This window comes from Berghia stephanieae, chromosome 9 (genome assembly GCF_034508935.2).
Source record: "Berghia stephanieae isolate SIO BIC M18660-M18661 chromosome 9, UCSD_Bste_1.3, whole genome shotgun sequence".
Classification (NCBI taxonomy): Eukaryota; Metazoa; Mollusca; class Gastropoda; order Nudibranchia; family Aeolidiidae; genus Berghia; species Berghia stephanieae.
Window position 1 is genome coordinate 12,028,279 of NC_088368.1, and position 12,760 is coordinate 12,041,038.

The following is a 12,760-nucleotide window of genomic DNA, read 5'->3' on the forward strand; positions in this document are numbered from 1 at the left end:
AATCTACATATGTCGTCTTTTTAAACTAATTCCCCTTTGTCTTACTTTTCTTGGGAGCTTTAATTGTAATTCTAAAGCTTTTTACTATCCCATTTCTTCCTTGTTAATGGCGCTGAAATGACCTAAATGTGTTGCAAGCGCAGTAAAACCCTTAAAAACAAACAATTGATAAACTAAAGATGACCCCCAATACTGTCCCAGTAAGTTTAATGTTTAAAATGTTTGGGTGTTGTTTGTTTTGATTTATCTGTATTTGAACAGGGCGAAATAAAAAATGTGTTGTTTTTTGTTGTACACCAGAAACGCCCAAATATCACAATATTAATGTAAACAATTTTATCACCGTTCAAATAGAAATCTCAACAAATTCAGTGGTCACAGGTTGTAAGTCTTCCATATAACATTGTCGACTCTATGGTGTGTCATGGAATTTTTAAAAATGTATATGTGATGGATCATTGGTCTGTATCACACTTAATCTCTACCACCATATCATCATCACTGCCATTACTACCACCACCACAACTACTACTACAACCACTACATCACTACTGCTACATGCTACAACAACCACATCATCACTACCATTACTAGTAGTAAAACCATTAGACAAGTCTTGGTTAACCAGGGGGGAAGGAAGCAGATCCTAAAAGAAAGGCTCAATAGCCGGGACAGGCGTAACTGTTGTACCGGGGAGTGACACTGACACGCAAACACACCCACAAATCATGTCATATCTCACATGGTGAGCACACTTCACACCTGTGTAAACAAACTTTGTCAGTTTTTACGAAAATGAATCGAAATTTTATTTTGCAAAATTTTGGAATTTGATTACAATATTTTGGATTTTATTTTACAAAAAAAACGCCATTCCAGATTAGAAATTAAAACAAAACAAAAATGTCCCAATCGCTGTAAAACCCATAAAAACAAACAAAAACAATCCATTTGTTATATCCTCTTTCCCTTGTCATTTCTTTCCTTTTCCTGTGACTTTGTATCTTTGTTCTTGAAAGGTATCATTTGGATTCACCTAAGCAGTAGATGTAGTCATTCGGTTGCAATCAATTTTTTTGGGTATTATTTTTTAACCCATTGCTCTTTGGAAGTCATTGTTCCAAATGCTCTACTGATAACAGCTTTTAAAAAAAATCTGTTTGCTCCTAATTTCCATGTATTACTTGTTGCAGTATTTTAACTTTAAGCTCGACATATTGTGCAAATCTTTTAAGGCAAACATGTTGAAGATGCCGCAATAAAAACTTCTTTCCATCTTTCTCTCTGAATTCTATTCCATTTGGCCCTTTTCAAATGGACATTATGTTAACGTTAATGACAATTTCGCCTTTGCTATTGCTATTGTGATTTTGTACAATTGTAATTTGTAAGCATTTGTAAACCCTAAAAATTATTATTTATGTAAAGAAAAATATTATTTGTAAGTAATAATAAAATGACTTGACTAAAAGAATTGTTTTTCATATTCCTTTTGTGTTATGACTGTATTCTTGGTAGGGAATCAACTGAGTTGTCTTAAGGATGGGAGGGGTCCTTTGACCTCCCATGGTGGGCAGGAGGTCACTTGCTGTGACTTCTATCCTCTGTTATCTGCTTTCCGAGTTGTTTTCTGTCTTTGTCTTAGAATGGGATTACAGTGCAAACCCTGGACCGGAAAATTATGTGGTTTTCCAGGGTTGTCAAGATCACAGAATAAGGGGGCGAAAATACGCCACTCAATAATTTTTGCCTGCTCGCAGATGATCGGTGTAAAATGAGTACCCGGCTGTCAAAAAGAGTAGTCTCTGAAAAAATTGTCATATCGCCTAACAGGTGTCATGTCAACATACGTTTGAAGTTACGAAATGTGTCATTATCCTCAAGATTTTTGGTTTTACCTCAATTTTCCTTCTCCATGAGCATGTGCTGCTTTAAACATTTTGCAACCAACTTTACAAGAAGCAAATAATTTAAATTTCTTGTCTTCCTTGATTTTTCACAATCATGAGGTACTGGCTCTCACTGAACTTGCAAAATCAACTTTGTAAATAAATTCTCTCATTTTTAAGACAGGTTGTATAATTGCTGAGATCAATGCTTCAACTTCAACTTTCTTTTAAATAATTAAAAAAGAAGACAAAAGCAAGAAAAAATGTTTAAAATTCCAAAGCAAGATATAATATTAAATATTCACTTTATGTTACATTATGTACATAAACTGCCATTTATCAAATTAATGAACACTCTATCAAATCATTGAAACTAAATGTGTATCATTATATCTGTCATCTGCATTTTTTGCCAAATTGGGACCTAAAATTTGCCAAAATTTGCCAAAAAAAAACACCAAAATTTGCCAAGAAATTTGCCAAAAAGACCAAAATTTGCCCAAAAATTTGCCGAGGAGATCTAAACATTTCAGTAAAAATTAACACACGATACAGAAAAAAAAATATAAAAGACAATTTATTCCATTTAAGGAGGCTACATTATGAATAGCGTTGTTACAAAGATTTTAAAAGATCATTATCCGTAGAGAGTAGCTTCCATTAATTTGGGCCCAGGCAAAGCTGCAACATTTCTCAAGTTTCGCACTTTTTTTTCCCATTATTTTGTTTTCGCTTCTTTTTTTTTATCAAATTTGCCACGCGATTTGCCAATTTCCCCAAAATTTGCCATCATCATCATCATCATTGCCTTTTTCACCCTGGGTCAGGGTATAGGCCACAGACAAACAGTTTCCATCCTTCTCTATCCTGAGCCAACTTTTTTATCTCATTCCAGGTCTTACCACTTCTCTGTATATCAGCTTCTTTAATTCTTCTCCATGTTCCTCGTGGCCTTCCCCTTGATCTTCTGCCCTGAGGGTTCTAGTCCAATACTTTCTTTGTTAAAGTTGAGTCATTCTTTCTAAGCGTGTGTCCAATCCACCTCCATCGTCTTCTTCCTATATCCTCTCCCACTGGTTTCTGCTGTGTTCTTTTCCATACTTCTTCATTTTTTATTCTATCCATCCATTTTATTCTGAGTAGCTTACGCATGCATCTGTTTACAAAAATCTGTACCCTCCTTATACATGCCTGTGATGCGTTCCAAGTTTCACATCCATACAGTAGGACAGACTTCACGTTTGAGTTGAAAAGTCTTAGCTTTAGTTGAAGGGAGATATCTTTAGTTCTCCAAACTCTGTTCAAAGATGTGAATGCAGCCTGTGCCTTTCCTATTCGTGCTTTCACCTCTGCTTCCGTGCCTCCATCCTTGTCAATTATACTTCCGAGATAGCAGAAAGTGTCTATATCTTCGAGTTCCTGATCTTTTACTTTGATCTGCTCCCTTTGACGCGTACCTATCCTCAAGACCTTTGACTTTGCAGAGTGTATTCTTAGACCAATTGTTTCCGAGAGGCTGTTTATAATTGTGGTTTTTGCTTGCATCTGGTCCTGGGTGTGGGACAAAAGAGCCAAATCATCTGCAAAATCCAGATCATCCAACTGTGTCCAGGGGGTCCACTGTATCCCATTTCTTCTCCCTTTGGAGGTTTCCTTCATTAGCCAATCAATGGCAAGGATGAACAGGAATGGAGAGAGCAAGCATCCCTGCTTGACACCAGTTTTAATTTCAAAGCTGTCAGTAAGCTGATCTTCATGTACAACCCTGCAACTTGCCATGATTTGCCAATTTTGGGAAATTTGCCAAAGTTTGCGGATCGCCCTGATATTTGCGGCCGCAAAAAATGCAGATGACAGTTATATGGGGCAACTTTGCCCCAAGGAGAAACTTTTGTGACAATTAAATCTTTGATATGAAATCAAGTTGGAAGCCCACAGTCCAGCGTGTCACCATGAGCAAGGCATTCGGTGGTACAAACACAAAATACAATACACCCACACATTAATGAATTATTCATAAACAAGGTTTGTTGTAAATCACTACCGCTCACCACACAACTTGAGACTTTGACAAATAAGCCTTAGACATTACCCAACCCTTGACAACAAAAGAGGTAAATTTGCCTCTGAAGACAGTGACATGATGTTGGAATAGGCAGGTGTTTTGTAATGAGAATGAAAAATAAATTCACAATGAAAATATGATGTTGATAATCCAGAGGATGATATAACGCAGAAGTTGTTCTGTATTTCATGGCAAGCTTAGGGTGTTTCCAGAAGTTCTGCTGTTCACAATCACATATATATAAGTTCTGCTGTTCACAATCACATATATATATATATATATATATATATATGTGGTCCGGTTTGAAAGAAGCTCTAAAGTCTTTGGTCTTTACTCCTCTGACTCTGATTTCTTCAATCGCTCTGCTCTTCTTTCTGTTGAAGAAAAAAAATAAAGACAAGGTAAAATTCTGAATCACATTATAATCTTGAGACATAATCTACAAATTTAAAGTACATTATGTAACTAAAGCAAGTGAACAAGGAGCATGCCATGTTTTGTATGATTTTAGGGGAGCATTTTAGTACTAAAGTGCTACCTCTCTGTAACGGGGGACCAGAAAATGACATCACTGTCTTACAGCAAAGCAATCAAAAACAGAGGAAGGAAGGGAGGAGGATTGCAAAGAAAGCATTGTTTAAGAGTGTGGACAAATGAAATCATCAATCTTTATTATATGTCAAATCAATAAGACAAGAAAGAATGGCTATCAGTTATCAGCGATCAGAACTGATCGCAACTTTGAGTTAGAAGATGCTGTTGGATTTTCTCCTCATTCTTGGTTATCGTAGATGAACTGTCGTGTATGGAAACTCAAAAATGGCAGCATTATCCTTCTTCATCATCGTCATCTTGTCAACTTTGCCAAGAATCTTTACATCAACGGTCAGCACATTTTTCTTCAACTTGCTAGAAGTAGGAGTTGACAAAGTGATTATTTTTCATATTCATGAACGTGTTCAGCGATCAGATAATGATGGCAGGTCAATAGTGCTTTATCTTATAATTATAGCCCACAACAGACCCCAAGGAAACTGGATATCATTGACATTGGTCAAACTCCAATTTTTCATTGGCTACAAGGACGGGATTTTATTAGTCAGAGACACTCAATTCTTATAGTTGAAAAATAGACAAACAGTTCATCAGAACTTGGAGCAATTCTGTGTCACAAATAGAAAGTAATAAGACTAAAGTGATGAGTTTTAAAAAAAGATCAATGTGTAAGAAAAGCAGTAATCTAATCTTGTCTGAGACCACAAAACACAATCCAAAATCTGGCATAGATTCAAGCAGAAGAAACAACTCAGATTAATTGAACTAAGTAATGTGGTTGGTTCAGCTTAATTGCAAAGGGTAGATCACTCTGTAGCCATTGACGTGTCTGACAGAAGTTGATTAAAGGTGAAGGAGCATTACACACACCAAAATATATTGTAAACACAGCCATGTCCAAACAAATAATTGTAATAAACCATGGATATAGTTATAGTATGGAATACTTGTAAAGGCAAATAAATCCAGCCACTCCATACAACATCATAACATATTGTATCTACAAGGAATATTCAAACAAACAAATGTATATTTTTTTCTATCCAAAATGTACTAGGCCTGGATTGCTTGGAAAGGTGGTGTTCAACTTTAATAGACACGATTGCATTTTCATCATTTTCATCTGTTTATTATGGGTGTTTTTTGTTGGGTTTTTTCTTTTTTTTTTTTTTTTGCGGGGGGGGGGGGGGGGGGTTGTACTTTTGTCCTATCAAAAAAAAATGATGAACTTCACCTGGTGCTATGACATCCTCTGAATGCACCTCTTACCTTCAGCTGGCGTCAGCACTGAATGTCTTTCCTCCATGGCCATCCACATGTTGGTGCACATAGCGGTTCTTCTCTGGGCGAGGACATACGAAACAAGAATTCCATTGAGTAAAGGGAAAGCAATCACCCAATTTCTACTAATAGATGGCTTCAGCCTGCGGTAGCCATAGTCACATGCAAAGAATGTTCCAGCTGTCACTGTGAAAACATTTTAAAAGAAGAGAGAGAGAAAGAATCTTTATTAAAAACTTGATTAAAAGTCGTTCATATCTTCACGTGTTTGTTTTTTCATGGCACACTAAAAAAATTTGAAATTTAATTTATAATAATGAATCAAAATGTGATTCAATATATAATGACGTAAATCAAACAGAAATGAAATCATTGCCCAATGCTTAAATTTCTTACATTACATAATGAACCAGTAACCAGGGAAAAAAACCCAACAAAAACATACAGATGAAGCCACCGCCTATGGCTCATGGAAAATGAGAAAGCAACAAAGATTTTGTGGCATCTTTGACTTTTGATTATCGGGGAGGTGGGGGGTGATATAATATTTTTTTTAATGGGAAATTGCCAACAGAAATTAGTCAGAGTATGAATAACAAGCATCGTTTTATTCATTAAAATTCTGCTGAATGAATTATACAAATTGCATGCATTGTGAGGAAAAATGATTTTTTAAAAAAATACAAACAATTCTTATGAGGTCACAAACAATAATAATTATTTAACTGGTCACAAGACGTATTGAAGCATTTGAAGCAATGGCCACTTGTGAGAAGCAGGAATATATCTTACAATCTGCTGTACTGCTGTAGTAGCAACTTATTGATTTGAATGCAAGTTAGGACTTTCAATTCATTTTCATTTATCTGATCGAGTACTGAAACTTATTTTCTTCATTTTAAGCTGAAAATCTTGTTTTCCCATTAAATCATTACATTAATTATGTAGCTGCATAATCCCTGCTGACATCTTGCTTTGTTAACCAAGAAACCACAGCCATATATTTTCTAATGTTGTAAAGCTAAAAATGGGGCAAATTTTTTCTGACCTTTTTTTTTTAAAAATATTATTTAGTAACCAAATTTAATAATCATTGTCTGAATATTGTGAGATGAAATATAATTGAACGATAAATAAAAAAACAAAAGCCTACTTTACAATTGGAATTCTCACAGCTAAGTCCAAGAAATGCACAAAATTAGAATTCAAACGAAATCCAATTTTAAATAAGACTACAATAAAAGACGGTGGGAGTAACTTTGTATTTAAGAATTAGCAAGGTGTATGTGGCCCCCACATTGTTCCCAAATACCTTGTTGTGATTATGTTAATAGAGTTTTGCAACAAAGTGATTATTGCTAAACGCACACTGAGGAAAAATTCAATGGCAAAGGTGGGAAAATATAAATGAATGAACTAAAAATTCAACTAATAATTCAATTTAGTGTTGGGGAAGTAGAAATGGGGGAATTACATATCAATAAATCTTCTCTTCTTCTCAGCTCCAAGGTTAGATTAAAGGAGTTTATTTTGATTCCTTTACACATATCAAAAAATGTCCAAATCGAGGCCTGTGTTGGTTTTGAAGCTGATGAAGTCATAGCTGTAGCTACAGTTGAAGCAGATGCAGAAGAAGTGAAGCCTATAGCAATTCAAAAGGGGGAAACAGATGAAACAGTAGCCAGTGCAGATTTGAAAGCATCTGAGAAAAATGGGGTAGTCGATGGAATAATGGATGTATCCAAAGATATGATCATTGAAAGTCAAACAGCTCCTTGCCCTATACCACCCACCCATCTTCCACCAAACCAAAATAAATAAATAAATAATTTCTTTTTTAAAATGGTAAAATAAAATTTTAATCCATCCTTAAATAAATAATTGTGATTCAAAGTAAAGAAAATCTAGTTATGAAACATGTAATCTCCCCCCCCCCCCCCCCCCCCCTATATATCTCTCTCAATGACACAAGAGTTAAGTGAGAGTCCATGTGACAGTCTGGTCTCTGGTAAAGAAAGCAAGTTAACGACAGGGGCCTAGCTGTTGTAAAAATGCTCACTTTATCAAATAACTTACCCCCAGCAAATGTGAGAGACCCGAAAGCAAAAGCTGCAGACTGACAGGCTTGATACTTCTTGAAATGCTGTTAGTATAAATAATAATAGAATAAAAAATAATTTAATCTTAACAGTCCAAGCAGAAAACTTTCTGAAAAAAAAAAATTGTAGTGTGTAATAATTAAGCGTACTGTGCAAACAAATAAGGAACAGTAAGATAACAACGAAGCAGGGTTCAAAGTAAAAGTCTGCCGTTCATAGGCCTGTAAGAAGTGTAAGAAGAAGTCTTATCACTCAGAGCAAAAGCCAAATCAGATTTTTTAAAATGGTAGAATAATAAGTGATAGATATATATAGAGGCAGTTTAGTGAGCAGCAGCAGTGGCAGTCAAAGTCAAATTGTGACCCAACTCGCCCATAGGAAAGTTGTGACTGGAAATTGCCGTTCGCGTTTTGGGGGGTTAAATTAAAGATGCATAACTTCGTTATAAAGAGGAATATCGCAGACATTTTGGTATCATTACTTTCGTCTTTCAATTTCCTTTTAAATGGTGCCAATTAATCCATTAATAACTCCAGAAATTATATGAAGTTAAAATTTGGCAATTTTCAATTGCATTTATTTTTTTATTTACCGCGTGTGTTTTTAAAATAAAAACGCTTGTTTTTAGAATAATATATCTAAACTTTATTCATGCCAAATTTCAGGGCTCTATATCTATGCGCAGACACTTTTTAACTCTGCGCCGAAATGCCATGTTTACATTATCTTCTCATCCTGGCTGCCTGACGATATCGATATTCATATCGATATTTTAAATTTAGTTATGTATTATGTTAAATTTAGTCCATAATATTTTCAGTACTATTATTTACCTACTATGTTTTTATTTTGAATACCTACTTTCCAACTTTATTTATGGGCATTTTATAGTTTTTGTTTTAAAAGTTCGTATATTTCTTTTCTTTGTGAAATCCAATATTATAAAAATACCAATTTCTTTAATTTTATTTTATTTTGCCATCAAATCATCAAGTTTCTTTCCCATATGCTTAGATATGTTTGTTATCATTTGTATCCATAATCTAAAGGCCTTAGCCTTAATAATTATTATGGTAAAAAGTATTAGTTATAAATTTTGACACCCCCACACATTGAGAGAGAAGGGGGGGGGGGGGGGAGAAATAACATTATATGAAATGTCAGTTCAAATGATGTAATAGTAATAAACCCAAAGTGGTTCAGCATCATTTTTTTAGTATTAAAAGCCAGAACTTTCCTTCTAATAAAAATAGGGAATCCGTTTCAATAACTTTTTCAATCTACCATTTTATTTATATGTAATTAAATTGCCAGAGGTAAAAATAAACTCATTATGTCATTATAATGTAACATGTTTATATCTTTTCATTTAAATACTTTCAAACCCTTTTTTATTCTCTATGTATTAAATCAAAGAGGGGAATTATTTGCAATTGTTTCAGTGAGATATTGGGGATAAATCCAGAAGTGATATAGCAAATTGTGCGTCATATTATGTAACAATGTGTTAATAGTTAATTTTAAATGTTTATCTTCCTCTTTATTAATGTAAATGCATTGTCCTCGATAAGACGAACATTTTGGTACACAATATATGATAAGAACTCCATATTGACTGTTTTAACCGGCTTTTATTAACATCACGCGATTTCAGTCACAACTTTGAATTTTGGGGAAAAAATCGGTCTGAAATGTCAGACTTTGAACTGTCGTAACTACATTTCTAATCAAGAAAGAAACAAAATTCAAACTGTTTTGTAATCTGTGTTGCCAGCTCTTTCATATGACATTGGTTTCAAGTGTGTGAGTTACATTTAGAATTTCTATTAAACTCCCTTAGAAATTAAAAATGCAAAATAATATTTTCACATTACATAATTTTTAAAAATTTAATTCAAACTCAAACCGGATATCTTTCGACGATATCTTGCTCACGGTCTTCCGAACTCATTTCATATATAAATGAAAATGAATGTCCTATTTTAATATGAAACTGGATACAAAACTTTTACAAACATTGTCTCTTTTGCCCTTGTTCGGAAGTTTCGTAACAAGAGCAACATCTGATTTGTTGCGTTCCGGTGGTTTGTTTATTATTGTCATTCGTGTTTTTAAAAGATTGATATCGATCGTCAAATTTCTTTCTCGCTGAATAATAATGATAATGGTGACGCTGATGATAATAATAACAATGATAATATTGATGATGATGATAATAATAGCATTACTATTATCATCATCATCATCATTATTATTATTACTACTACTACTATTACTACTACTACTACGACTACGACTACGACTACGACGACTACTACTACTACTACTACTACTACTACTACTACTACTACTACTACTACTACTACTACTACTACTACTACTACTACTATTATTATTATTATTATTATTATTATTATTATTATTATTATTATTATTATTATTATCATCATCATCATCATCATCATCATCATCATTTTTCTTATTATTATTATCAGCATCATCATAATCATCATCATCATCAAATCATCATCATTATTACCACTACCACAATCATCATCATCACCATTATCATCAATTGAATAAATAGAGATGTCACTGGCGGTCGGTCAATAGAGCGAAGTTGTTTTGTGCCGCCCTATATTTTCCGTAGATTAGCATGTCAACCAAACAAAAAACTTCAATTTTACAATTTTGATAAAATTAAAAATTTAGCACATACTGCTTTTTGTTTTGAATTTAATATTTGATGACTCGTGCGTCGCTCCGCGAAGGTAGCGTCAAATCGGCACGTTTCATCTTTCCCCCGTTGCCTGCGCGGGGTGACAATGAGCGGAGGGTGTGGTGTGGTGGGGAAGTTTTTTTTGTTTATATGAGCCAGTCTTCGTTTGGCCATCCTGTCCTTATCCTATACTCCGTTGTACCTTGAAGAAAGTTAGTTACTACTCCCCAATCTCCCTCCACCCTCCCTCCCCAACTAACTATTGTCTTTCACTGCTAAAATAATTAGGCCAAGACGGCCAATCTAGCGATGCACGCCCTGAGGTCCTACTTGGGATAAATTAAAACCATATCAGTTTTATCACTGAAAGAAGAGGCTTTGCTTCACTTAGATATACGGATGAAGAGAATGGCAATAAATATATATTTTATCATTGTTTGTTTTGCTTAAATATATATTAAATATAAAAAAGAACAGTAAACAAAGTATGCACCGAGAAGAGCCCCATGGTACTATAAATAAAAATCCCTGACCCCACGGAGTCCTTCATCCCCGCACACTCCCAACGATCCCTACTCAACTTGTATTGTGTGCATTGTCTAATACTAATAATAGTATAATTATAAAGATGTCGCTGATTGTGTGTGAAGTTAACAAGTGCTTTGCGTTTGGAATTAAATGTGGATTTTTAAATTCTATTATTCTAAAGTTGTGTGTCATACCGTTAGTCGTTAGTATTCAGAGAAAAGTATTATCGCTGTTGTCATTGTTTATGAAACCTACCTGTTTTTATCTTGAATCATTTTATTTTAAAAAGTTATTTCTGTAATTTGTAACCAATCATGAATCATGTTGATTTTTTAATTGATAATCAATTCCGACACTTATCCCCTCAAGAGAAAATAGTGGTGAAAGATTTAGGTCCACACAAACCAGTGAATTTTAACTTAGTTTCTAACACTCCGAGGAGACAGCGCCGATTGAATAATGATTATTTTTAAAATGTTGAATGGCTTACTGCCAGTGAAAGCCGTAAAACGCTTCATTGTTTTTATTGCTTGATTTTTGGTGATGTATGCTATAACGGACAACAGGAGGATTCAGTGATATTGCGCACATCTCTCAGGCACCGAAGAAACATTCTGAATCAAATAGCCATGTCACAGATGCTGTTAAATATAAACTTTTCAACGTTGTAGATATAAGAAATCAGTTGGAAACAGGACATGCTGCGTCTGTGAGTCGTTATAATGAACAGGTGAAAGTTACCAGACAAGTTTTGTCCAAGATAATTGATGCTCTTTTGTGAGTACGTCTCGTTAATATTCTAACACACACACACACACACATACACGCACACACAAATACACGCACATATATGCAAACAATTGCAATACCGCCCTCCACACACACACACACATACACACATACACACACACATACAAAGTAGGTCAAATTAAGTTAAATTAACTAGACCAATAAAATTTGATTCTGTATTTCGGATTTGTGCCGCCTTAAATACAATGTGACCAACCGCCCCTGAGAGATGTGCTGAAAGAGAAGAATAAAAACACAACTATCTCACTTGACGAGTAAATATACTCAGGGGGGGAAAAACCTCACTTTTGAAAAATATAAGTATTTATTGCTTTACTTATTCCCCTTTGCTTAACAGGTGGATGCCTTTTCTTTTAAAAATAAAAAATGAAAACCAAACATTTTAAAAAAAGGTGTGTGTGTGTGGGGGGGGGGGGGGGGGGTATCTTTTAAAAAATGGAGGAAGGTGTTAAGTTGACGCTGTTGATATTTGAATTTGTTTGAAGAAGAAGAAAAAATAGGGGGAAAAAAAGATAATCCCAGCTTTGCAGTCTTAAGAAATGGATTGTGATACCTTAATTTCTTTTACAAGTATTGTTTGACTCTCTCTCTCTCTCTCTCTCTCTCTTCTCTCTCTCTCTCTCTCTCTCTCTCTCTCTCTCCTCTCTCTCTCTCTGTGTGTGTGTGTGTGTCTCTCTCTCTCTCTCTCTTTCTGTGCGCGTCTCTCTCTCTCTCTCTCTCTCTCTCTCTCTCTCTCTCTCTCTCTCTCTCTCTCTCTCCCCTCAACTCACACTAAGCTACCTGTTGGCCCAGATATGTATTAAAAAGCACTGAA

General features: G+C 34.8%; 1 protein-coding gene across 1 annotated transcript; it reads right to left on the bottom strand.

The window, feature by feature from the left end:
- Positions 1-2,155: 2,155 nt before the first annotated feature.
- LOC144979695 (transmembrane protein 141-like) lies at positions 2,156-9,965 on the bottom strand. Its single transcript, XM_078926619.1, has 4 exons — positions 9,796-9,965; positions 7,867-7,933; positions 5,779-5,976; positions 2,156-4,328 (listed from the first exon to the last, which is right to left on the bottom strand). Exons 1-4 carry the CDS (start codon positions 9,838-9,840, stop codon positions 4,285-4,287), a joined length of 354 nt encoding a protein of 117 aa, XP_078782745.1. The 5' UTR covers positions 9,841-9,965; the 3' UTR covers positions 2,156-4,284.
- Positions 9,966-12,760: the final 2,795 nt, after the last annotated feature.